The sequence below is a fragment of the Bos grunniens genome, chromosome 25, assembly GCF_055505025.1.
Source record: "Bos grunniens cultivar Pamir isolate PY7600 chromosome 25, Bosgru_T2T1.0, whole genome shotgun sequence".
NCBI lineage: Eukaryota > Metazoa > Chordata > Mammalia > Artiodactyla > Bovidae > Bos > Bos grunniens.
In genome coordinates, this window is record NC_141189.1 from 32373076 (window position 1) to 32398682 (window position 25607).

The 25607-nt window shown below is 41.3% G+C and overlaps 1 protein-coding gene across 8 annotated transcripts in view; it reads left to right on the forward strand.

The window, feature by feature from the left end:
* The window catches only part of TXNDC11 (thioredoxin domain containing 11), a 60329-nt gene that overhangs the window by 5742 nt on the left and 28980 nt on the right, over positions 1–25607 (forward strand). For 2 of the 8 annotated variants that reach the window (XM_086375731.1, XM_086375735.1), the window contains exons 2-5: positions 2056–2272; positions 5481–5578; positions 9311–9440; positions 20939–21032. In XM_086375731.1, the coding sequence (XP_086231857.1) occupies positions 2056–2272; positions 5481–5578; positions 9311–9440; positions 20939–21032 (539 nt within the window). The remainder of the gene's footprint in view (positions 1–2055; positions 2273–5480; positions 5579–9310; positions 9441–20938; positions 21033–25607) is intronic. The other 6 variants (XM_086375736.1, XM_086375732.1, XM_086375734.1 and 3 more) reach the window with 3 other exon arrangements.

Below are 25607 nucleotides of genomic sequence, written 5' to 3' on the forward strand. Positions count from 1 at the left end.
GAACAGAGTTCTAGAATCATGCCTTGCAAAGCAAATGGACCTTCTGACATTTTTGATTCAGATTAATAATATATGTCTGTATGGATTTAATTTGCTGTCACATATATTCAAATGAGGTGAGTAGGGTAGGTTTGTTCATTTCACACATTACTGACCTTTGCAGTACTGGGAGCTGCAAATCCAGTGAGGATTTATCAGTGAAAAAAAGAGCCAGGGTTGTTACCCTTATGGAGTTAATAAACAGGTAAATAAGTAAGTCACAGATTATGGTGAGGGCTTTTGAAAGCAACTAATAGGAACCTGAGAGAAGAAAAAAAAATTGGGAGAATCGTCAGAGCAGTCCTCACCAAGGAGGTGACCCATCAGCCAAAGTTTCTCATCAATGCCATTGTACTATAATTTACGTTTGGTAAAATTCACATATTTTACATATGTAGGTCCATGGCTTTTGGCCAATGTAGCCACCGCTACCCTTTTAATTCCTTGTCCCCAGAAACTTTCCTCAGCGCTCTCTGCAGTCAGTCTTCCTTGCTCTACTTCCAAGTCCAGACCACTGCTGATGTGATGGATTTCGTTACAGACTAGTTTTGCCTGTTACGGAATTTCATGTCAATGCATTCGTATTATATGTATTCTTTAGTGTCTGACTTCTTTCAGTGTATTTTGAAATTCATCCAGTTATAGCATATATCGGTTTGTTGTCTTTTAAATTACTGAGGAACATTTAATTGTAAGAACACACAAATTAGTTTATCCTTTCACCTAATGATTTATTACAGCTTTTTTTGTGCTTACTATGTATGTAGTTTATCTTTTCCCATCCCTGTGGTTTCATGCTATGTCTTTATGTTTAAAATGCTTTTAGACAGCATATGGTTGGGTTTTGCTTCATTATCCAGCCTGGCAATCTCTTCCTCTTAATTGGGTGGTTTAGTCCTTTTATATTTAATGTAATTGTTGATATGGTTGGGTTTGTGTTTACCATCTGGCTGTTTGTTTTCCATTTATACTTTCTGGTTTTTCTTCCTCTCTTGGTCTTTTTTCTGCTCACCTTCCTGCCCCATCCCTCCCCCCTAACCTGCTACCCCATGGTCTGCGGGAATCTCAGTTTCCCAACCAGGGACCAAACCCAGGCCCTCAGCAGTTTGAAAGCATGGAGTGTCAACCACCGAACATCTAGGAAATTCCCTCTTTTGGGTTAATTGAATTTTTGTAGGGTTCCATTTTTATTTCCTCTCTTGGTTTCTTAGCTAAGCTTCTCTAATGGTTTTATACTCTTTTAATCCAGATGTGTGGACAGCTCAAGAGTGTTCACTGGGGCCCTTTAACCTGGTGGGATGCAGCTTCGGCACAGACCTTGTTGTCTTGGCTCTGGCCACTTGTTTAGTTTTATTTTCTTTCTTCCCCTGACCTTCTGTGAATCTTAAGTACATACTTAGGAAACCTGTTTTCCAGTTAAATGGGCAGTTGCTTTGCTATTCATCTTTATTAACCTTTGGATCATGATGCATAATGGAGACATCTACATTATTATTACTTTTACCTGAGTGTCCCAAGTACAGGCCAGCCACAGCTAATGAACTTAATGTGAGTGGGCTGTGAGCATTTCCCATGCCTCCTAGTGGTGCCATGCATGCTCCCCCCTCTTGATTTTGAGCAAGCTCACTGGTGGCTCTGAAACCCTGGACATCAGTGGCTTGTGGAGGGCAAGGCTGCAGAGAGATAAGGATGGAGTCTTTTGGGTCGGGGAGGCAAGAGTCCGAATTATTCAGACACTCTTCTCCTGTGCTCTCCACTGCCCTTCCACCCCACACCCGGGGCAGACAGTGTTAGAGAATGTTTTTAACATGTCATTGAGTCTTGTCTTGCATTCTCTCAGTCAAATCTTGCCTTCGCTTAGCACAAAGTACTGCTTTTATCCTCCAGGCCAGTGTTTGGGGAAGTCCCTTTTCTTATTTAAGAGAAGACTTTTCTTTTAAGCTTTGTTCTCTTTCTACACAGAGCTGTTGTTAGAAGAAGATAAACTAAACAATCTTGTGTTTGCTCTTTTTTTAGTCGAGCAAAAGATGTGATAATTCCAGCAAAGCCACCTGTCAGCTTTTTCTCCTCGAGGTCTCCGGTTCTTGACCTCTTCCAGGGGCAGCTGGACTACGCAGAGCACATTCGCCGGGATTCGGAGGTGGTGCTGCTATTCTTCTATGCTCCGTGGTGTGGCCAGTCCATCGCCGCCAGGGCTGAAATTGAACAAGCAGCGAGTCGGCTTTCAGACCAGGTAAGGTGGGCATTCAGCCTGACCGTCAGATGACTGGCAGGCCAGGCGCAGGGCAGGTTCTCCCACAGAGACAGCTTTCCCAGACGGCTGGTTTTGCCAGGGTGAAGGCCAACAGCCTTATTTCGAGCCTAAATCGTAAAGCCCCTGTGAGCAGAGGCTTTCTGATTGTGCTTGTCATAGTTGGTTAGAGGCAGGAGTGGGAGGAGATGCCACGTTTTCTCGTGATGAGGCCAGTGCTCATCTCAGGGTGCCAGGTTGTCTGGTTTCAGTGGGGAGACTGAAAATCCTCATTGAATGTACTGTTAACATTTGCTGGTTAGTTGTTTTACGTAAGAGAAATTTATGTGTCATGATTACAGTGTTACTAGGCAGACCTTTCAAATACCTAGACCATAGCTACATTCAACAAAAATTTAATGAACGCCACCTTCACGCTTGGTAAGAGGGATGTATAGACAATTGATAAATAGGCCTTCTGTCTGGCAGTGGTTTTCAATCCAGTGGATCCCAGTTGACCTTTATAAAACAAGTATTTTTTGATATCCCTTTTTCTGTCCTCAGAAGGTATTCATAGATGATAAAACTCCCCTATACATATAGTTTCAGTGTAGCCAATCTAATGCACTAATTATAACATAAAGATAAGGGGAAAAAGAAAAGTGGTATATAATTAAACATGTGTTTTAGTATGTAAGTGCTGTGGTAAGTTAGGTCCCTGTACCTTTATGTAGAACCGCTATGAGTTATAAATGCAGGAACAGTTACAAACGCAGCCTCATAAAGTAGGATATGTTGGCCACACAGGGGCCACGAGGGCATTGCTCTCAGTGACTTGATTTTTCTAAATGGTGAACAGCTCTTGGTAAAGTTCTGAGCCGACGAAAGTCCTTTCTGCCCTCAATTAAACAGATGTTGCCTTCTTGAGAAATTCAGTGAACAGAGAAGCCATGCTTTGGATTGACATATATAAAATGGAGTCAAAATCTGAGTTTAATAATAATAAATAGGTTTCCCTCCACATCAGTGTTTGGCAGGACGTTTAAAACTGCTCTGGGGGATATGGAGGATCGTTCCATGTGCAGAGCAGCTTGGAGCACTGCAGACTTCAGGGCCACGGCCCCTGCCCACCACATGCCCTCTAGCACCCACCGACCGATGCAGTCAGCCAAAAAGCATCCCACAGGTTTCTAAGAGGCTGCTGTCCAGACCCACTGATCTGGGGTGACTTGTGGCACAGTCCAGTTTCAGAAGTTCATTTAGAACTCGCAGTTGGATTTTCTTAGAAACAATGTTATAAATGTTGGCTAGACTTCCTGCCCAGCCTAGCAAAACCTTTTTAATTAAGTTATACCCCTGAGCTTGATGCTAAGTACTGTATAAATACATTGATTTTTGTATTGATAGCATTGATTCTCAGGGGGTTGTGATTTTGTGTTCCAGCTTTGGACCCATGGAATCAATCTATTCCTTGTCTCCCCCCAACCCCCACCCCCCCCCCTTTGGACCCATGGAATCAATCTATTCCTTGTCTCCCCCCAACCCCCCCCCACCCCACCCCCACCACACCACAACTCCCCTTAAGAATGGCTGATAGTAATCAAGCTGGGGACACTTGTGGGAAGAAAATAACCCTAAGGGAGCTCTGGGAGGCAAGCTTAAAGAAGTCACCCCTTTGTAAGTCATTCCTCATTTAGAGCACTTGTGGGAAAATGTGAGAGTCTGTTGTATTTTAGGGTAAGTGTCAACTACTTGTTATATTACTGCCAGCTTAAGGAATATGTCCTTCAGAGTGACTGTAGGGATTGCGTGCTGGTGTGCAGGCCCCTGCTCCTTAGAACAGCCCTGCAAGCTGATGCTGGTTGCCCTGAAGCACGACCTTGGGTTTAGAGGGCAGAATAGTTTGTTAAAGGCTGCAGGACAAGTGGTGGAGGTTACAGTGCCATCCATAGCTGATGCGCTCTGCCTTCTTTCAGAAAAAATTTCAGCTCCTTCTAAATTGAGAGCTTATTGTTCTGTGTTCTCAGAAGGGAAAAGGAGTGGATTTATTTTTGAAAACAGGCAAAAATTTCTGGAGCCACATTACTTAATACAATTAGCAAATGTGGTAGATTGTGCCCTTTTTTGAGGTGTCAGCCTTGGTAAAGGTACTGTTAGAAAGTATAGGTAGAGTATAAAAGGAGTTCTGGAGAGTTTACATTAAGTTTTGAGTAGTACTGCTCTCTGGTCAGTATAAGGCATCTGAAAGTGACTTTTCATTTGTAGCCTTCATATTTTTCAGTACTTTATTACAAAGATTTTTAAACATATAATAGCAAAGGTGAGCTGTGTCTGCCACTTAACATCTAATAACATTAGGCTTGTTTTATCATGTATCTATTCATCTTGTCATCCACATAATCAGTGGTTCTCAACTAGAGGCAGTTTTGTCCTCAGGGGACTTTGGGGACGGACTGGAGAGGTTTTGGGTTGTCACTGCTAGAGAGGGGAGGCCAGGGATCCCACCACATCCGACATCCACTGTGTGCCCTCCTCACCCCTGCCCCCCAGCAAAAACAAACAGCAGCAAAAAACCTGTATCAGTTCATGCTCAAAGTGTCGGTAGTAGCAAAGGTGAGAAACTGCACCTAACTATTAATCCATCCCATTTTGGGTACAGTTCAAAGTAAATTTCGGGCACTGGGATACGTCTCCTTAAATACTTCAGCATCTGCCTATAAATACATATTTAATCCATATTTTTGCTCTCTGATAGTATATTTTAGAGCATAGTTCTAGTCATCTATTATCTTTATTGGTTTTTAATATCATTATTAAAAACGGTCCTTTGAAATTTTTGGTATGTCAGCTGTAGGTAAGATTGTTTTTATTCTCAGATTCTCAGTTTGACTATCAAAAGACATATCCTACTGGTAAGTTTTAGTATAATCATGCTTAGAAAAAGTTATTTGGTGTCATTCACTCCAGGATTTGGAGCAGCTCATTTTCCTCTTGGACCAGACTGTAAAGTGTTCAGAGTCGCAGCTGGGCACTGGAGTCTTTCTTTGTCCTTGTCAGGGTAAATGATGCCCGTCTTTGAATACCCAAAACGATTTTTTTAATGCTTTCTGTTTCAGAGAGGGATTGTTTCATTTCTATTATTTTGTTTTTTAAATCTTGGTGATTTTTCAGTTGTTATTTATAGTCATTTGAAACCTTCTTTGACTTGCAGGTGTTGTTTGTCGCAATTAACTGTTGGTGGAATCAGGGGAAATGCAGAAAACAGAAACACTTTTTTTATTTTCCTGTAATATATCTGTATCATCGGAGGTAAGAACTTTCAAGTAGTGTTTCTAATCCAATTCAGTTTATCAGTTTCAAAGTGAATTTTTGTTTTATCCTGTTTAAAAGTATCCACTATAGAAAATTGAGAAAATAACAAGCAAAAATAAGTAAATAGAAGGATCTGTGATTTATCAACCATCCATAATCACTATGTGTTTTGATTTATATTCTCCTGTGACTGTACATATCCACACCCCCCTTTTTTAACTTAAAAAATGGGATCATGTATTGATAGTAGTAATATCTCCTCAACTGCTTTTTTTGTGTGTGAACATTTTTCCATGTCATGACATATTCAGTAGCATTGTTTTCCTTGTACTGGTTACTCTGCTGTGTGGCTGTATGTTTCAAATATTATAGAAGTATTTTATGGAATAAAAATGTACTAAAGTCCTTATCCCGTTATCTAGCAGCATAACATAGTCAGGAGGATATCTAACATCTTTTCAAATTGGGAAGAAAAAACTACAAGTCAGCAATCCTATAATGTATCATTCTGAAATCCAGAGAGCTTTGAAGACCTGAGAGAGAGAGTTCCATGAACATCGTCCCCAAATGCATTCATTTGGCCTAAAGTACCAGGAGGCCACCCATAGTCTTTGTACCACATCAGGTGCCTCTGTACTCACTTTGCTGCAGAAATACTGGTGTTTGACTTTGGAGAACTGCCCGGGCCTTGCTCTGGGTTGTTTAGTTGCTCAGTTGTGTCCGACTCTGTGACTATGGACTAGCCCTCCAGCCTCCTCTGTCTATGGGATTATCCCAGCAAGAGTACTGGAGTGGGTTGCCATTTCCTCCTCCAGGGATTGAACCTGTGTCTCCTGTGGCTCTTGCGTTGGCGGGTGAATTCTTTACCACTGAGACCCCTGGGAAATCCTGCTGTGGATGTTAGGTCTAAAATCTGACTTGAAGGATTTTAGAGACAGAAGATGAAATTCTGGGCTCTGTTCAGTGTAATTGGCTTGAAGTTTGTTACTGAAGGGTTAAGAAGAGTTGACCAGTAAGAACTTTACTTTTTAGGCTTTATTGCTATGCTATGCTATGTCACTTCAGTCATGTCCGACTCTGTGCGACCCCATAGACGGCAGCCCACCAGGCTCCCCCGTCCCTGGGATTCTCCAGGTGCGAACACTGGAGTGGGTTGCCATTTCCTTCTCCAATGCATGAAAGTGAAAAGTGAAAGTGAAGTCACTCAGTCGTGTCCGACTCTTGGTGACCCCGTGGACTGCAGCCTACCAGGCTCCTCCGTCCAAGGGATTTTCCAGGCAAGAGTATTGGAGTGGGGTGCCATTGCCTTCTTCGTTAGGCTTTATTACCTCCCTCTAAAATTCTTGGGCCTTAATCAGTGCAGATTTATTATAGATATCACCAGACTGTCATGTGTGGATTATCTGTCCCCTTCCAGCACATTCCTGTGTCTCTAACATAAAACTTGTGTGGCTCAGAGTGTTGTTTCTCAGGAGCTATTAAATAGTATTTGGGCAAAAACACACATTCCTTCCCCATCTCCACCCTCAAATTTCCCTCTGGGTATAAACACAGTTTCTCTGAGTAACTTTCTGATGGTCACTTCTATTTTTTTAAGGTAAGTATGTGGTGTTATATTAATATTTGAAAGTTCTAAACCTCGGTAATGTGTAATGGGCGATGAGCTTGCCCTGAAGAGATCCCTGTGTGTCTTTTTTTGGAAATAGGGTGCAGATGGTTAGCAGGGAGTGTAGGCCTTGCAACAGTGTGTACCCAAGCCCGCTGCCCAGAGGTAGACTTAGCTCGATGTGACATTAAAATCACAAGAGTTCCCTTGAATTGAGTACAAATGTCGTTTCAGGTTATGTGGGTGTGCAGCACTGTCTTACACTACTGGTTTTCTTAGTTTTATAGAAAGATTGAAAGGACATGAAAGGAACGTCAGAGATACTTAGTCCAGCCCTCTTAGTTTACAGATGGGGAATCTGAGGCTGCTATACCTTAAAGTGCCTGCCCCTCCTCTTGGCCTGTTAAACCTTTACTTGTTTGAGTTGGTTCAGAACCATTAATACTCATTTCAACATCTACCATTCCCGTTGTACCAAAAAATAAAGTGCTACGGCAGAGATACCCAAAAGGTAGCCTTTTTGTATTCTGTGCTGTTTGTGTAACAGCTTAACTAGTAGTAGCTACCTATAGAAATTAACAGGCTTTCCTGTTTTGTGAGAGCAGACTCCGTTTTTTTGTCTTGTTTTACTGCCAGTCACAAAGGCAGTTTAGGAGAGGCTCTGAAGCAGGAAATAGTTTTCCCAAAACACTCTGTGCAGAATTCAGCTCCCCTCAGTCAGCTTGTCCGAAAGCAGTGGCCATGGTGTGCTGGCAAAACGTGCTCTACGACCTGCATCTGGGGATCTTCTCATTACACCTGATCCCTGGGACCCTTGTAACACGGGACCTGGGAACCTCAGCAGAGCCTGATTTGCTTGAGTGGATGAGGTTTCCAGGTCCCTTGCCCACTTTCTGCTAAGCAAAATAAGTTATCAGATGATTTTTTTGATTTCTTCCTTTAAATTAAAAATTGGTGGTGGATGATGGGGTTGGTGGTGGTAGTAATTTAAAAACAAAATTAGTTAGCAAATGAATTGTAGTAAGTCTTGAATCCATAGAGTCGCTGACCCAGTGTCTCCACTGTGTGTAGAATGCTATTTTTACCTCTTTCTGCTGATGTTCCTCTGTCTGCTGTCATATTCTGCAGTGCACACTGAAGATTGTTTATGTCATCACATTATATGTATGTGTATGTGTATTAATTTCTGTTATCATATATTAATATTGTGATCCCCATTTACGTAGTTCTTTTCTATGCTCTGTTGTTGCTGTTAACAGGACACTTGGTGTCAGTTTTTATTCAGAGAGAAGAATGGGTATAGATCTGCTGAATTTCGCCGTACTCCCCCATCCTTGCCACATACCATCCAATTATATTTGAGCAATGTCTGTTGTGCAAGAGTGAAGAAAGCCCTGTGAGCATTCTGATTAGCTTAGGAGGGTAACTCGGTGTTGGCAGTATTGCTTATCGGTACTAAATCAAATTCCTGTGTGTCCCCAAGCACAACTGCCTGAGAAAACAGGGAAGATCATTTGTACAGTTCCCTGACTTCATATCTTCATATGATTTTTTGTTGTAATAAAGTTTTAAGTATGTTTAAGGTTTATTTAGTGATCCTTTGTGTAAGTGCCTCTGAGAATATTTAATGACTACTTTGTAGTAGGCCAAGGACCAACTGCTCAACTTGTTCCTAATTTCACGGTGACTTGAAAAGGAAAGTGTACCCCTTCCCCCGCCTTTCTCCCCTCCCCCACCCCGCAGCAGAATTGTGTGAAGATCCTGGAATCCTTTGGCATTTGGTCAGTTTTCATAGTTGCCTGTTTATTGTTTTTTATAGCAATGTTACTGTGAGAATTAATTTTTTTTCAGAGACTAGAATGAACTTTGCTCTGAAATTCAGTTTGCAGAATTAATTTCATATTAAAAAGTAATGGCCAGTTGTACCTCCCCTCACATAAAATGCTTGCTCTTAATTAGGCCTCCAGTTACCCTCTTGAGACAAGGAAGGCTACTGACATATGAACCAGTTGGGATCCTAAAACAAGACGTTTTCGTTTTGTGGTGTTGATGATTTCAGTTACATATTACAGGTTTAATGCATGATGTATTTTTATTTTTTATTTTTATTTTTTTGGTACTAGTTTTGGACCAATCGAATACAAAGGCCCCATGAGTGCTGTTTACATTGAGAAGTTTGTCCGCCGAGTGATGAAACCACTTCTCTACATCCCATCTCAATCAGAATTACTAGATTTTCTCTCAAACTACGAGGTACCTGTCTTTCCTGTCTTCTCCCATTTCCTCAGGCTTCACTGGGTTGCATTGGATTGTTTTTATTAGAAGAGTCTTTATACCTCCTGATTTGCAGCAATTAAAAGATCACATTATAGGTAAGCCCCAACTAAATGCTTTTGGAGATACTTAATTATAGGGATGATTTGGCCAAGTGAGTTTTTAGAGAACAGAAAACTTGTGAGTACTATTTTTTATTGGGGAATTTTAAACAAACTTTCAGTTTGTCTCACGATTAACTTAGAGTATGTAAGGATTAATTTACAATTTATATGCACTTGTGGATTTCTGAATATAAGATGGAGTATGTAAGAATTCATTTACAATTTACATGCACTTGTGGATTCTAAATAGAAGATGACACAGCACTTCTGGGCGTCCCAGGTGGTGAAGGTGGTAAAGGACCCGCCTGCCAGAGCAGGAGACATGAGATGTGGCTTCGATCCCTGTGTCAGGAAGATTCCCTGGTTTGGGAAGATCCCCTGGAAAAGGGCACAGCAGCCCACTCCAGTACTCTTGCCTGGAGAATCCCATGGACAGAGGAGCCTGGGGGATATAGTCCATGAGGTCGCAAAGAGCCAGACACGACTGAAGGGACTGAAGCGCATAGGACATAGATTTCTAAAAATTGTATATGATGCTGACAGCACTTTACTGTGAGATACCTGGTTTTCTTGTAAGTTGTAGTGTAGTTTTTTTAAAAAAAAGCTAGGAATATGTTCTTTCTGTTTTATTAAATGTGTAAAACTGTCAAGGTTTATTAACAGAAAGTTTCCTAACATGGCATCTCAACTGTTTTCCTATTGCCAGTAAACCCCTGATGGATTATTTTGTTGGGGTCCTCAATGCGTGTTCAGGACAGGTTGTTATTGAGAGACCAATGTAAATCTTAAAATAATCTCAAAAATTATAAAAATAGTTCCACAGAAAAATTCACTGGATCAAATGTAAAATCATACTTATGATGTTAGTCGCTGAGTTGTGTCTGACTCTTTTGGGACCCCATGGACCGCCAGGCTCTATCCATGGAATTCTCCAGGCAAGAATACTGAAATGGGTAGCCATTCCATTGCCTTTTCCAGGAGATCTTCTCAGCCCTGAGCCTCCTGCATTGCAGGCAGATTCTTTACCATCTGAGCCTCTTGGTCACAGGTAAAAATGATACTTAGCTACAACAAAATCAAGACTATAAGTACCTAGTAGAGATAAGAAGCATATGAATCCACCTCTCATACTTGAGAATTTAGTAACTGTCATTTGGTTAAAAGTTACCTTTGCACTGTGTATATTTTATATAGGTGGGATATGAATTTCTTTCCCCAGAACATCATTTACAGCTTTTTCCAGTTGTGTCAGAAACACTTTGTGTTAACTGTTAGCAGATTCTCTAGGCAGCAGTGTTCCTCTCCAGGTATTCTGCTTCTAGTTCCCAGATGTGCTTTAGGGTGAATGCTTCCTCCTACGTGGATAAAGGGTAGGTTTTCCTGGGAGGCTGCTGAGCAGGACCTACAGTGGGAGGCAGGGTACCTGGGCCCATCCCTCTGGCAGCACCGACTGGGTCTGTGACTGGGGGCAGGTCACTCATCTGCCAGGCGTCAAGGTCCGGGAACAGGGTTTTCCTGAGACTCCTTTTGGTGCAGTGATTGTGCAATGAGGGTTTTCATGTAGATTTTCAGTAGATGACAGTCAGTCACTGGAGTGGTCCAGCAAGATGGTGAAGAATCAGGACTCAGACAAACTTGAATCCAAACTCACCTCTGTCTTCTAAGCTATGTGGCCTCCAGCTAGTACTTAACCTCTTTATGCCTCCATTTTCTCATTGGTAAAATGGATTAAATGAGATTTTAAAGAGAAAATGCCAGGTAGGATGTAGTCATAATAAATGAAAATCTGTCAGTGAAAATTACATTGTGGAAAAATCCTGGATAGTTGGCACTACTGAGAGAACTCAAAATGCATAACGTCTGCTGGAATTCCCTACTTATATAAAAACCTTTGGTTGTTTTGTAACTGAGATGATAAAAAATGACCTGCAGAGGCCAAGAGGTCTTCCTTCAGGTGAACTCTGTTGAGACTTCTGGGGAACATTGGGCCTGGATTGCTGCCCTCTGTTTTTCCCTTTACATTTTCACTCAGTGTCCTCTAGAAAGTAAAGAAATGGGAGAAGAGCTGCCCCAAAAAAGTGTGGGAAAAAATCGGAGATGATTTGGCTTTACAGAGCACAGAGACGTGGCTTTATGATTATATCCAGCTCTATGAGAGATTTGTGTACAGAGAGTTTTGAGCCAGTTCTTAAGCAGAGGTCACGTGATGAGATGGACTCAGCTTGGAGGGACTTCACTTTCACTTTTCACTTTCATGCATTGGAGAAGGAAATGGCAACCCACTCCAATGTTCTTGCCTGGAGAATCCCAGGGACGGGGGAGCCTGGTGGGCTGCCATCTCTGGGGTCGCACAGAGTCGGACATGACTGAAGTGACTTAGCAGCAGCAGCAGCAGGACTCTACAGGGCTGGGTTTTAGCCCTGACATCTAGCTCTGACAGAAATCTTTGATTTCTGCGTTTTATGCAGATTTCTCATCTCTGAAGTAAGGGAGATGGCTCAGATAATCCCTCCTGTTTTGGCTTTGGTGAGTTTAGAGGTTGGAAAGAGGCAGACGAAAGAAGATTTATCATTTTTGGTTGGGAGAGTATTTTTGAAACTGCCTTTGAGCATGTGTATCAGAGATCTTTCTGACCCTTTTTTATTACTGTCTCTAAGATGTTTGTAGTGTCTCTGTAGTTGGATCTGCAGGAGAGAGAGGCGAGGGCACAGCTGTGACTGAGCAGCAAGGATGATTCCTGACCTTGAGCTTCTCCATTCTTAGAACCTGCTTTTCAGCAGCAGCTTTCAGTGATGATGCTCCAAGTCTGATGTTGAGTTCACATCAGACTCGGTGTTGTGCCAGTGACATTACTCAAGTTGTTTGTTTGTTTTTGGCAGCCCACTTAATTAGAAAGGTGACAACAATGGTTAGACTGCTTTTAAGATGGGACCCAAGAGAGTGCTGCCAAGATGGAAACCTGTAGAGCTTCTCTTGGCCTTTCAAATGCCTCCTGAAAGCTGCAGATGGCTTTTATCTTGTTAGAATCATCTTTGCTGGGCTTCTGTTCGCTGAGATGGAACTGTTGGGTTGGCAAGAGACAGTATTTGATTAATTGTGAAAGAATTTGGGAGTTGTGCCCAGCATGGTTTCAAATGGGAAGTCTTTTATCTTGTGAAACATACCAGATACTGCCTTAGAAAGAAGCAGTATCAGCTTCATTCACTCTCTGTAAGATAGCATAAAGACACAATTTCCGATCCAGAAATGAAACCACTGTCATGGTTTTGATAGTTGAATAAATAAAAAAGTTTAAAAGAATTTTTAGAGGCCTCACTCTGGACCATAATAAACTTTATAGGCATCCTTTAAATTAAGGTTTCTCAGCCTCGGCAGTATTGACATTTGGCATCAGATACTTCTGTGTTGTGGCGGGTTGTCCCGTGCTCTGCAGAATGTTTAGCAGCATCCTTGGCCTCCACCTGCTCATACCAATAGCACCGCACCTCCCCCTTACTTGTGACAAGCAAAAATATCCAGGCATTGTCACATGTCCCTTAGGGGCACAGAATCATCCTGGGTGAGAACCGCTGTTCTGAATGATTGTTTCCTCAAATAAGGTCTTTAGGATGCCTCACAGGTCTTAGTATAAACACACATTTTTTCATATAGCACACAGAAAGCCGCAATCTAATTATTTCAAGTGTCTCTGCTTATCACAGTGTCAGTAGAGAGATGAAAATTAAGCAATGCCTTAACTAGAAACTTCTGGAGTGTTACCCGTGGGGAGCTAGAGCCTGGAGTGAGTTATTTTTCGTCTGTAGATGTCCCTGATGCTCAGGTTTTTACTCAGTTTGTTTGTACCACACCCTCCCCCCGCCCCAAAAAAGCATGCATCCTAAGTATGTTAAGGGTGTTGCTGATTTAAAGAAGTCTTAGTGTGACAGATACTTGCTTTGATCAAATACGGATTTCAATATCAAATCTGTATTTGGATTACAGTATCCAAATGTTGTCTTTACAAATATGGATTTCAATATCAAGTGTGTTTAATATGGATTGATAATTCCATGAAATTACAAATACGGATTTCAATATCAAGTGCGTTTAAATTTAGGTATACTAAAATTGGGCAGAAATAATTATTTAATGTTTCTGTGGCACTTCTAAGGTTTGTTAGGATGGCACTGCTTCTGTCTCTAGATGTGTCTGTGATGTGTTACAGGAATGCATTTGATAATTTCCTCCTCATTAAAAAAAAACCATATTGGTTACATATAAGTTTGTCTCTAATCCAGGTATTTATGAATAGTGTAGATCATTGTAAGATTGTGTAGTGTTTATTACTTGGGCAGTGATGCTACTCTGCAATTAACAACATTCTATATTGACATAAACTTCATTATTCTGTGTATACTGCACTCTATTCACATATGCTTCTAATGCTGTTATAAACAGAAATACTCTAATTCTAGGTTGGTTTGAATTTTTACAAGTCCTATATATGAATCCTTTTAAAAGCCTATTTCAGATTATTTGATAAGTACCCAGAAGAGCAGAAGTTTTTAACAAATGGAGAAAATACATGTGTGTGTGTGCATGTATGTATACACATGTGTATATAGTTCTGACAGTGTCGCACGGCTTGCTGGTTCTTAGTTCCCCAGCCAGGCATCGAACCCACGCTCCCTGCAGTGGAAGCACCGAGTTCTAACCATTGGACTGCTGGAGAATTCCCTAACCAATATTTTATTTGACTTAGAATACATCAGACCTAACCAAATCAGATTGCTCATCATTCACCATACTTTTATGTTTGTAAAATATGACACTAAACCCAGATGCTATTTTTAGGAAAACAGTATTGCGTTTAATTTACTGAACATTGCAGAAAGACATTAAAGGGTGAGTATTGTAAGTGCTTGACTCTGTAAATTCTAAAATACCTTAGACATTATCAGTAAAGAATGAGTAAACTATGCTTGGGTAAGTGACCAGCAGTTTTCAAGTGCTTTTACTTCTGATTTTCCCAGCAGCCATGTGAGGTAGTTGAAAACTGTAGATCCTCTAAACAGATTAAGAAGATAAAGGTACAGAGAGGCAGAGAGGGTATGATTTACCCTAAGTGAGACTGGACTGCAGTCCAGGTCTTCTTCCCAAGATTCTTCCTTATATACAAAGGAATGATTAAAGTCTCTGATTTGAATTTTTACTATGTAACTAGAGGTTAAAACTTTGAATATTTAATTATTTTTGTGTCATTTTTGATCCTTCCTTCATGGAAGAAAAATTTTGAAATCTTAACTTGACTGTAACTTTTTTTCCTTCATCTTTAATAATGGTTCTAAGAATAATTAGTGATAAAGGATGGGCTATTGACTTACTATTAAAGAAGCAAAGTTTTATTAATTGGGTCATTAGTATTTATTCTGTAGAACTGGGAGTGTTATGTGTATGAAAATCATAGGATTGACGCTTGGTAGAGTCTAGAATGTTCTTCCCAGATATGCACTAAAATCATACCTGACTTATAAATCATGAATGTAGCTAAAACTAAATGGACTTGCTGGTGGACACTGCAGGCAGAGATCAGGAGCTTTATGTCATCTTGTTGCAAACCATGTTAAGAAATTCTCCTTTCTTCATTTAATTGTATGATAAAATTCCTCTTCCTTGAAAGTTCTTTATAACTGTTTAAGAGACAGACAAGACAGTTTATTACTTGGAGACAGCATAGTCAGACATACCCGTGTCACTTTTATTTAGACATTAAGTTGATTGGAAAGGGAATAGGACTGAGTCTGGTAGTGTCACTTTCACAGTCACTAATTTTATGACTCCTCTGTCAGTAATTTGTCTTAAGTATCAGTAGCTTCTGTGTCAATATTCTTACTTTTTTATATTTTAAAGCATGTGACAGAATCATCTGATTTGTACCTTTCAGTCTACCACCAGATGCCAACAGTAAAACTCATATCTGTAACCAAAATCTTTTCAAAGTCTTTTCATGAATTTCTATAATTTATCTTTTTAAGAGCAGTGATTTAGCATATATCCATTCATTTATTCTTAGAAGTTTTGATAAATCAAGTTGTTTTAAATTTAAATAGGATAAGAGAACATTTGGAAGGTATTTGGAGGGAGAAGCAGGGCATTGGGTAAATTGCCAATTGACAGAAATCTGAGCACTTTGGAGACAAACCTAGAATGCTGCCTGGTATCTGCTGTTATCCTGTTGTTTGTTAGTAAAAGTGTTGTTTGTACTCTGATGTTGCACAAAGAAGTAGATACATAGTTCTGTACAACTTTAGCTTTACATTTTCTGCTGCTGCTGCTGAGTCACTTCAGTCGTGTCTGACTCTGTGCGACCCCAGAGACGGCAGCCCACCAGGCTCCCCCGTCCCTGGCATTCTCCAGGCAAGAACACTGGAGTGCGTTGCCATTTCCTTCTCCAATAAATGTGAGTTAACATTAATTCGGAGAAGGCAACGGCACCCCACTCCAGTACTCTTGCCTGGAAAATCCCATGGATGGAGGAGCCTGGTAGGCTGCAGTCTATGGGGTCGCTAAGAGTTGGATATGACTTGAGCGACTTCACTTTCACTTTTCACTTTCATGCATTGGAGAAGGAAATGGCAACCCACCCCAGTGTTCTTGCCTGGAGAATCCCAGGGACAGGGGAGCCTGGTGGGCTGCCGTCTCTGGGGTCGTACAGAGTCGGACAGGACTGAAGCAACTTAGCAGCAGCAGCAGCAACATTAATTCAGAAATATTGTTGCCATTGAGGAAAGCAACACATGGAGGTAACTGTTCTCATGGCCACTAGAGGGCGTGCGCACCATCTGCTGAAATTTATGCCACACTGCAAAGGGTGCTCACGTAGGAAAGACATTTTTATGCTGATGAGGTTGGGCTGGCCTCATGTAAATAGCCCATTTAGCCTATTTCCAGCCTCATTATAGCAGGTACTGAATATACTGTACATCATGGAATGGAGTTGAAAACCCACAAACTGGGTTAGGGTATAATCTGGTACTCTTCGTGTTTTGTTCTTCACCATGAGAAAAAACTTCTGTTGGTTTAAGCCACCAAGTTTGTGGTGATTTGTCATGGCAGCCCTAGAAAGCTTAACACATGAGGTAATATCAGAAAACCATTGCTACAGACAGAGACAAGGGACAGGATGGAAATGAGAGCAGAGAGGGAGGTGTGAGTGTCTTAGAAGGCAGAGAAGACATCTCTGAGGACGCGACATTTGGACAGAGACTTAGAGTGAAGCCTGTGTGATGTGATCCATCCCTGAGGAAATTTGGGGAAAATGCTCCAGGAGGCAGGAACAGTGAGTGCAAAGGTCCTGAGGGAGGAATTGGATTTGGCGGGGCAGTGACTAGAGCCAAGGGGAGAGTGGTGGGAGTCGAGGGCACAGAGGTGTCTTGAGACTGCGGTGTGTCCTGATTACACCTTTGATGAGGTGGGCAGACGAAGGAAAGGGGAACACTAGCAGCTAGGTTCCTGCGGGCAGCCGTCCTGGCATCAGGGGGCACTGATAGAAATGCTGTGGCTGGACCCTAGGGTGGGACCACCTTTAGACACTGGTGGGCATCAGAGTGAGGAGCAACAGCGTGCATGCCAGCAGGCTTCCACCCCAACCTCAGCCCAGGGTCAGGCTGCCCCACCTGCTTGGCCTGCTCATCTGAAAGAGAGCCTCAAAAGTATATGAGGCAGGGGCCCCAGTGTCCGCTTTGAACCAGCCCCTGGGTTGATACGCAGCCCAGCAAACAAGGGCTGTAGACCTGGCACGATCGTGTATGTGGATAGGCATGTGTTTTGTTCCCCAAACTTCCCTTTTTGCAGATTTAAGAACTGTGGAGGAAACTGAAATATATAATGATTTCTCAGATAACAGCTTTGGTTGGAGAGACATTGAAACTTTGGGGAAATGCTTGTGAAATTTATTTTACCTGAAGCATAACCAGAGCCAGTTTAATAACTTTTAAATGGTAATTTGCAATAGAAATAAACAGGTAATTGTCACTTTATTTCCTTTTTATTATTTTGAAATGTTTTAAGTGACGTTCTGAAACATGCCACTTTTCAAAATTTAATACAGACTGTCACACTACTATGAATATTTGAAAAATAGTACCTAAAATAGATAGACGTTGCCTGTTTCTTTAAAATAGATTGTATTTTATGATTTATGCAACTGTTAATCCTTTTATATGGTTGTTGAATTTTATGATCTTCATATTTTTGGCAGTAAAAAGTAAAAATAATTTTACCAGTGGGTTTTTTGTATTGTTTGTGGAATTTCTTTGGAAATTTCAGTACAAGGTCTGAGAATAGAGGCTCCTTCATTCAAGCTGTGTAGCCCCTTGGGAAACCACAGCAGTGGTGCCATCAACAGGGATAAACCCTTACGCTGTTGAAAGGCCTGCAGAGGACCCCTGCGAATGGTTTAGCCTTTATTCGTTTTTAAAGGTTTAATCTGCATTTCTCATGAAGACATAGAATTCAGGTAGTTTTTATTTCCATTGAGGTGTGTTTACATAAACACACATGTAATTACATACCTGCATGTAAACAGATGCGTGTTTATGGGCTGTATGTCTTCTCCTATCACGGGAGAAGAGAGTTTGAAGCTCACTTGATATAGTTTTTGGCCATGAAACCTTTCTTAATATTTAGAATGAGTTTATTCCAATTGGTTTTGATTTAGGAGAGTGAAAGAAATTTAAATGGGTGTATTTTCTTTCCATCACTTTTCATTTTATCTTGTATTACCCAGTATTAACTTGACTGAAATTCCTGAAGGTCTTGTTTTCCTTTGTTCCTGGTATAAAGGCTGGTACACCGTCATCAGATCAGTCGCTCAGTCATGTCCGACTCTTTGCAGCCCCATGAATCGCAGCACGCCAGGCCTCCCTGTCCATCACCAACTCCCGGAGTTCACTCAGACTCACGTCCATCGAGTCAGTGATGCCATCCAGCCATCTCATCCTCTGTCGTCCCCTTCTCCTCCTGCCCCCAATCCCTCCCAGCATCAGAGTCTTTTCCAATGAGTCAACTCTTTGCATGAGGTGGCCAAAGTACTGGAGTTTCAGCTTTAGCATCATTCCTTCCAAAGAAATCCCAGGGCTGATCTCCTTCAGAATGGACTGGTTGGATCTCCTTGCAGTCCAAGGGACTCTCAAGAGTCTTCTCCAACACCACAGTTCAAAAGCATCAATTCTTTGGTGCTCAGCCTTCTTCACAGTCCCAACTCTCACATCCATACATGACCACAGGAAAAACCATAGCCTTGACTAGATGAACTTTTGTTGGCAAAGTAATGTCTCTGCTTTTGAATATGCTATCTAGGTTGGTCATAACTTTCCTTCCAAGGAGTAAGCCTTTTAATTTCATGGCTGCAGTCACCATCTGCAGTGATTTTGGAGCCCAGAAAAATAAAGTGTGACACTGTTTCCACTGTTTGCCCATCTATTTCCCATGAAGTGATGGGACCGGATGCCATGATCTTCGTTTTCTGAATGTTGAGCTTTAAGCCAACTTTTTCACTCTCCACTTTCACTTTCATCAAGAGGCTTTTGAGTTCCTCTTCACTTTCTGCCATAAGAGTGGTGTCATCTGCATATCTGAGGTTATTGATATTTCTCCCGGCAATCTTGATTCCAGCTTGTGTTTCTTCCAGTCTAGCGTTTCTCATGATGTACTCTGCATATAAGTTAAATAAACAGGGTGACAATATACAGCCTTGACGAACTCCTTTTCCTGTTTGGAACCAGTCTGTTGTTCCATGTCCATTTCTAACTGTTGCTTCCTGACCTGCATACAAATTTCTCAAGAGGCAGGTCAGGTGGTCTGGTAGTCCCATCTCAAAGAATTTTCCACAGTTTATCGTCATCCACACAGTCAAAGGCTTTGGCATAGTCAATAAAGCAGAAATAGATGTTTTTCCGTCATAGGTTGGTTTAAAACATTAGGAACCCAAACAGTGTGTTATTCTACTTTGAGCCAATTCTGGATTGGCTTGTTGAAAACATTTAAAGAAATTTAGCAAAAAAAAAATCCTGTTTCAGTAACTTTACTTTCTTATTTCCTCAGTTGTTTGGGAAATTAGTTATTTGTTGGATTTTTTTTTTTATATTAATATTAAACATTGACTGTCTCGATCTCTACCAGAATGAAAAGCAATTTATTTAAAATGAAATCTTATTAGACTAAACAAGTGCTTTAGATTTGAAAGATAGTATGTTCCATTATAGATCAGAAATTTCCTTTTTTGTACAACATACTGATTTTAAACTTTACCAACAGGGTAAATTTCTATTTTACTATTTAGGTCTTTGTCCCAATGATCACATCAGCTCCAAAATTATTTATTAAAAACAGTGTTGTGTGTTTTAGGGCTAGAAAGGCCTCCTTACCTCTGCCTAGTGCTTTATGTTCATCAAGCCCATTCTTCTCAGTAACCCCAGGATGAATGGTCCCCTTAGTTAAGAAAGCTGAGCTTCACACTGAAGGGTTCACCCAAGATCACTGAGCTGTCAGACTTGAGCTTAGGGCTCCTGACTCCCAGCCAGCACTCGTTGCTCAAGGATCTCACAGTTGGGCTTCAGAAACATTTAGTTACAGAACAAAGTCAGACCGAATGGTGCCCGCGGGGCCTTCTAAGAAGGAAGAAATTATTCTGAACGTGAAAGCAGAATGTGGTCTGGTGGAACACAGTTAATTGGTTTGGCAGAATGGAGGGGCGCGCAGTTGTAAGCTTAGAGAAATGGAATGAGCAGGTGGAAGCTGGGGTGGAGGACCAAGAGAGCTCTCCACAGACTGACCTGACAAGAGAGGAGCGTTGCCCATGAGGAATGCTGGGCTCTGAGGGGAGAGGAAGGAGCTCCTAGAAGGATGACCTTGAGCACCAGTGGAGCCACTCAGGGGTAGCCTGATTTCCAGTGAGCGTGAAGGTGTGTTTGGAGTGGGGGGAGGAAGAAATGTAAGAAAGGTTACAGATCATTGAACGGGTTTGCCTAGAATTGCCAAACAAAGGCAAATGAGTACTTGGACTTGATGGTGAGGTTTCAAACCAGGGGCATAGGAGAACTGCCCACAGAGGGTGAAAGGCCTGCCTAGGACGTTTCAGCTCTGAGCTAACTGCCCCTGTAAAAGGTGCTGCAGCTCAACTCCATCCCTTACCCTGCCTGTTGTCTAAATGGAGGGAAAGGGTCAGTGCTAACCGGCAACTTTTTTCATGGGCTTCTGTTAGATTTTTAAAAATGGGAATGCAGCAGGTTGCAATTGTGAAGTTGTAATGGCATGTCTTTCTTGTTTTGAAATATTTCTCTTTATGCAGTGACCAATGATACCCAGTCACCTAATTCTGCTCTTGTTCTACAGCCTGGAGTTCTCGGGTACTTTGAGTTCAGTGGCTCACCCCAGCCACCCGGTTATTTGACCTTCTTCACCTCAGCACTGCATTCATTAAAGAAAGGTAAACAGGATTCATATTAACACATTAGTGCTTTAACCAAAATGTATGTATACTGATACCTACTTTTGCATAGGTTATCTTTGTGATTTATACATTTTAGTTCTCTTGATTCTTTTTCTCTGTATTTGTATTACATTGTTTATGTTCTATTGACAGAATTGTTTGCTGTTTCAAGGACAGTCTCTTAAATGTTTAGAGACTTTTTTTTTAATGTAGCTTGATCACACAGTGTCTACAGTGTTGTATTTTGCACTTTAAATTTTCTTATATTCTCTCCTTTTGTGTGGAGTTGGACGTTTTGATAACAGTTTTTAGTGGTTGTAGGTTGTATGAAAGTCATGTCATGTTACAGCATCAGCCTATGGCCAGCTTCACTACTCTCAGATCCATATATACATGTTTTTCTACTTAGCTGAATCATATCTTACTTGATATGTAAGTTAAACATTGTATCCTGCCCGTTTTTTCACGTTGCTCCATTTTCTTTCTCTGTATCAGCTGTGGCCTTAAATCAGCTTTCTGTTAGATACTTTCATCTGCTGTTCATCTCATTATAAGCTGTGGTCCAAGCCTCTTCCCACCCCTGGACGAGACCAGTGGGCACTTACCTGGTACCCAGTCTCCACCCTCCTTCCTCACATGGGGGCCGCTGTGCCAGCCCTTCTGCCTGAAATGTGTCCTCCAGGGCCCAGGGCTCAGGGCCCAGGGCCCAGCTCTCCACCTTTTAAACCCCTGTTTATCCTCCAGATTCCCCTCAAACAGCACCCACCTCCTCAGTCTCCCACGCTGGGGAGAGGTTTGTTGTTTTCTTTCATACCACTCAGCCTAGTTGATATGATGTGTCTACTTGTGAGATGATTTGTTTACTGTCTGTCGTTTTCCTGGGACTGGGAGGTTCTGAGGATGGGGACCGTGTGTCTTCAGCTCGGTGTTCTTTCTGCAGCATCTGGCACATAGCAGGGGCTCAGTCACTGTTTGCCAGATGAGGGATCACACTGATCTTTCAGCCATCCTCCTGTTACTGGGTATTACATTGCATCAGTATTTGGGGGGATAGTATGATAGCATACTATTAATACATCAAACAGTTATATTATTGGCCATTTTAGTGTGTACATTGTCTTAAGGTTTTATGCATAGAGAATCTACTGTGTGCATGCTTTTCACGCAGGGGACATTGGGAGAGGAACTCAACCTGTCACATTAGGTGTCTCTTCTGTCCCCTTTAAGACTGGGCTGCACAGCTTCAGGTGACTAAGGAGGCTCAGTGAGTCAGAGTTTGAATTTTGAAGACAAAATACTGCCAACTTAAATAAGCTTAAGCAGATGTTCAAAAATCCTCTTAGAAAACTAAAGTCCTTTGAAGATGATGTATAAAAGGGTAGCCTAGAGTTAGTCACTAGAATAATGGCAGCATTCAAGTTCTTGAGTTAGAGAAGCTGTTTCAAGATTTGAAAGGGTGTGTTGTTATCCAGCTAACTTACAATGTGTGTTAATGTTTCATCTTAAATTACCTTTTCATTCAGAGGTTTCCAAAACATTGCTTCTTTTGGAAAAAATCTTTCCAAATATAAGGTAGTAGTCTTTATTCCCTTTTTTTTTAAATGTAGTTGACTTAATAAAAGTTTTTTCAATAAGTTTTTTTTTCTGTTCCTTTTTTAAGCAAGGAGGGTAACAAATGGGTTAAGACTACCTGAAGGTACAAAACAAATCTTTTGATCATATGACTAATTTTGACAAATGATTATATCAAATTTCTTCTTGGAATAAATCTAGCTCAGAAAATTTACTGTATTTCTTCCCTCTCTAGTTGGGTCTTGTAAAATCCTTTTGCTTATGGACTTTGCAAGAACTGAGTTCATTGTATTTAATAATTTTTCACTCCATTTTTGTGGCTAAGCTCCCACTTAAGCTTTAATGAGCCATTTTTAGAAGAAAAACACAAATTTGGAAGGCTGACTTTCTAAGAACTGTGCACTGTGAAGGATTACTGAAGTAAACCTTCCTTGGGCCCCTGGGTGTTTTTCACCTTTGCTTTCTCCTACACTGAGGTCAAATGGAATTTTACTTACTATTAATAGCCGATGCTCAGTATGCAGGCTTTTTTTTTTTTAACAGGACAGTTTGAAATGTAAATTCTAGGTCATTGTTGCGTTTCTGTCATGTACACAAATTGAGGCCTGAGGAACATTTGACCCGTTTAACATTTGGTTATAGAGAGCTTAACTGATGAAGTGTTTAGACTGTTGTGGTAGAAAGCAGATGTCCTGGTTCACCAGGCCACGAGCGTATATAAAATGCACATGTCTTTCCATTGCCTTATGGTTTTTTTTTTTTTTTTAATTGCCTTAGAAATAGCCAGGACACTCTCTAACGTTTGTTTAGCTTGCCATTGGTCTACAAATATTTTGAGAATGTGCCGTGTATGAAGCACTCTGCCTGGTGTTGGGGGTGGGCTGCTGTGAGAGGCCATCTCAGTCCCCTGTGTCCTCTGCCTGTTGGTCTCCATCCAGGTGCCAGTTTGTCAGTTTATGTTGGCCCTGCTGTTAGATGGTTGTGGGCGGTAGCCCTTTGTTATATTTCTGTCCATTATTTTCTAGCCATTTTACTTTTATCTTTTGTTTCCTTTATATAGCAGTTCTGTATTTTCATATAGTTAAATCTGTGGTTCTTTTTCTTGATCTGTTTATTTTTTTAAAAATCTGATCACTAATTAGTTCACTTTCTTCTCTTTGGATTTTAAAATTATTTAGCACTTTATGCTGCCTGGGTTTACCTTGGCTTAAAATACAGAGCACAGTTGATTTTCCTCACTTCTTACTGACTAATCAGTTAGCTCTATTTACAGAGTAATACTTCCTTTATCCTTCATCTTGATGATGCCTGCTTAACCAAAAAATATTTTCTTATGTGTAATTGGGTCTATTTTCTGTGTTTTTTCTTGGTCTAGAAACCTCTTTTTGTACGAGTAAATATAATTTCATTTCTTGCTCTGTAAGTGAGTACTTGGTGAAGTCTGGACTCTGCTTCTTTTAGTTCTTGTGTTTTATGAAATGTTCTTTTATATCCATCTATGCATTGGGCTGGTAATTTTATTAAGTGTTTATATTGACTTAGAGGTAATTGACATTTTCATAAAATTTAGCTTCCCTTTCTAGGCTCACAGCATCATTATTCATTTATTCAAACCTCCCTTTCAGTTTTTTGTAAATGGTCTTGGCATGCATGCATACTCAGTCATGTCTGACCAGGCTCCTACGTCTATGGGATTTTCCATGCAAGAATATTGGAGTAGGTTGCCATTCCCTCCTTCAGGGGGTTTTCCTGATCCAGGATCGAACGCATATCTCTAGTGTCTCCTGCATTGGCGGGCGGGTTCTTCACCACTGCACCACCTGTGAAGCCCCACAGGTCTTACACACCCTCATTTCTGATTAATCCTTGCAAAGTGCTGAATGATTAACTGCGGGCTGGCATTCTGGGTGTGTTTCCAGATCCTGGGGACGCTGGTCCCTTGTACTTTTCCTCTCTTTCTAGACTGCCAAGCCTTTCCTCTTTAAGCCTTTTCACCTTGATCTTGGCAGACAGGCTCTTTCTTCTTTTGCCTAAAGAAAACTTGATGGAGGGGTTGATATTTTTAGGGTGCCTACTTGATTTTTTTCTGTCTTATGCTTGTTTATTTACTGTAAAGATGTGTTATGGTAAAATGTTGTTATAGTCTGCTATGATTCAGTGCCCTTTTTAAAAGAGAAAGTTTGCAAGGAATTTCGTCCATTTGACCTTCAGAAGGGATGCAGTGCTTCCTGAGGGGAAAGCGGGGTCGTAGGGGCTGCTGTCTGGTCCTTAGCCTTTGTCTGCCCGGCAGGGTCCATAAACTTAGACAAAACACGCACCTTTTCTGTGTTTGAGTTTCTCTGCCGTAAAATGGGAGAGAGCGGAGGTGAGAGGGTAAGTGCTTGTTTTACAAGGCCACATCGTGTGTGAATTATGTTGTGTGTGAATACAGTTATAGTCTGAAAGTCTGTAGTAGTTTAATGGGAAAGCCACCGACTGGAAGTGCCTGAAGCAAGTTCTGGGTCTGGATTCTTACAGGCGACTACACCAGGTGTTCTGCACCTAGACCAGCCAGCAGGTCTTCCTCTTCCCTTTCCCTGAGCTCTCCATCCTTGCTGCTTTTTGTGTAGTTAGCCTTCTGTGACCACCTGTGGATTCAGCCAACCCTGGGTTGAAAATATTAGGAAAATTCTAGGAAGTTCCCCAAAGCAAAAATTGAATTTGTCACACATCTGCCAACTAACTGACATAGCATTACATTGTATCTACAACTATTTTTTGAGCATTTACACTGTATTAGGTGTTACAAGTAATCTAGAGGTGATCTAAAGTATACCAGAGGATGCGTGTAGGTTACATGCAAATGCTGTGCCGTTTTGCACGGGGGACTGAGCATCCCTGGATTTTGGTATTCAAGAGGAGTTGGGGCCGGGGCTGGAACCGGTTCCCTGTGGACACCAAGGGGTGACGGTGAGACATGGTGTTCTCCCCATGGAACTGACTGCATCTCTGTCCCACAGG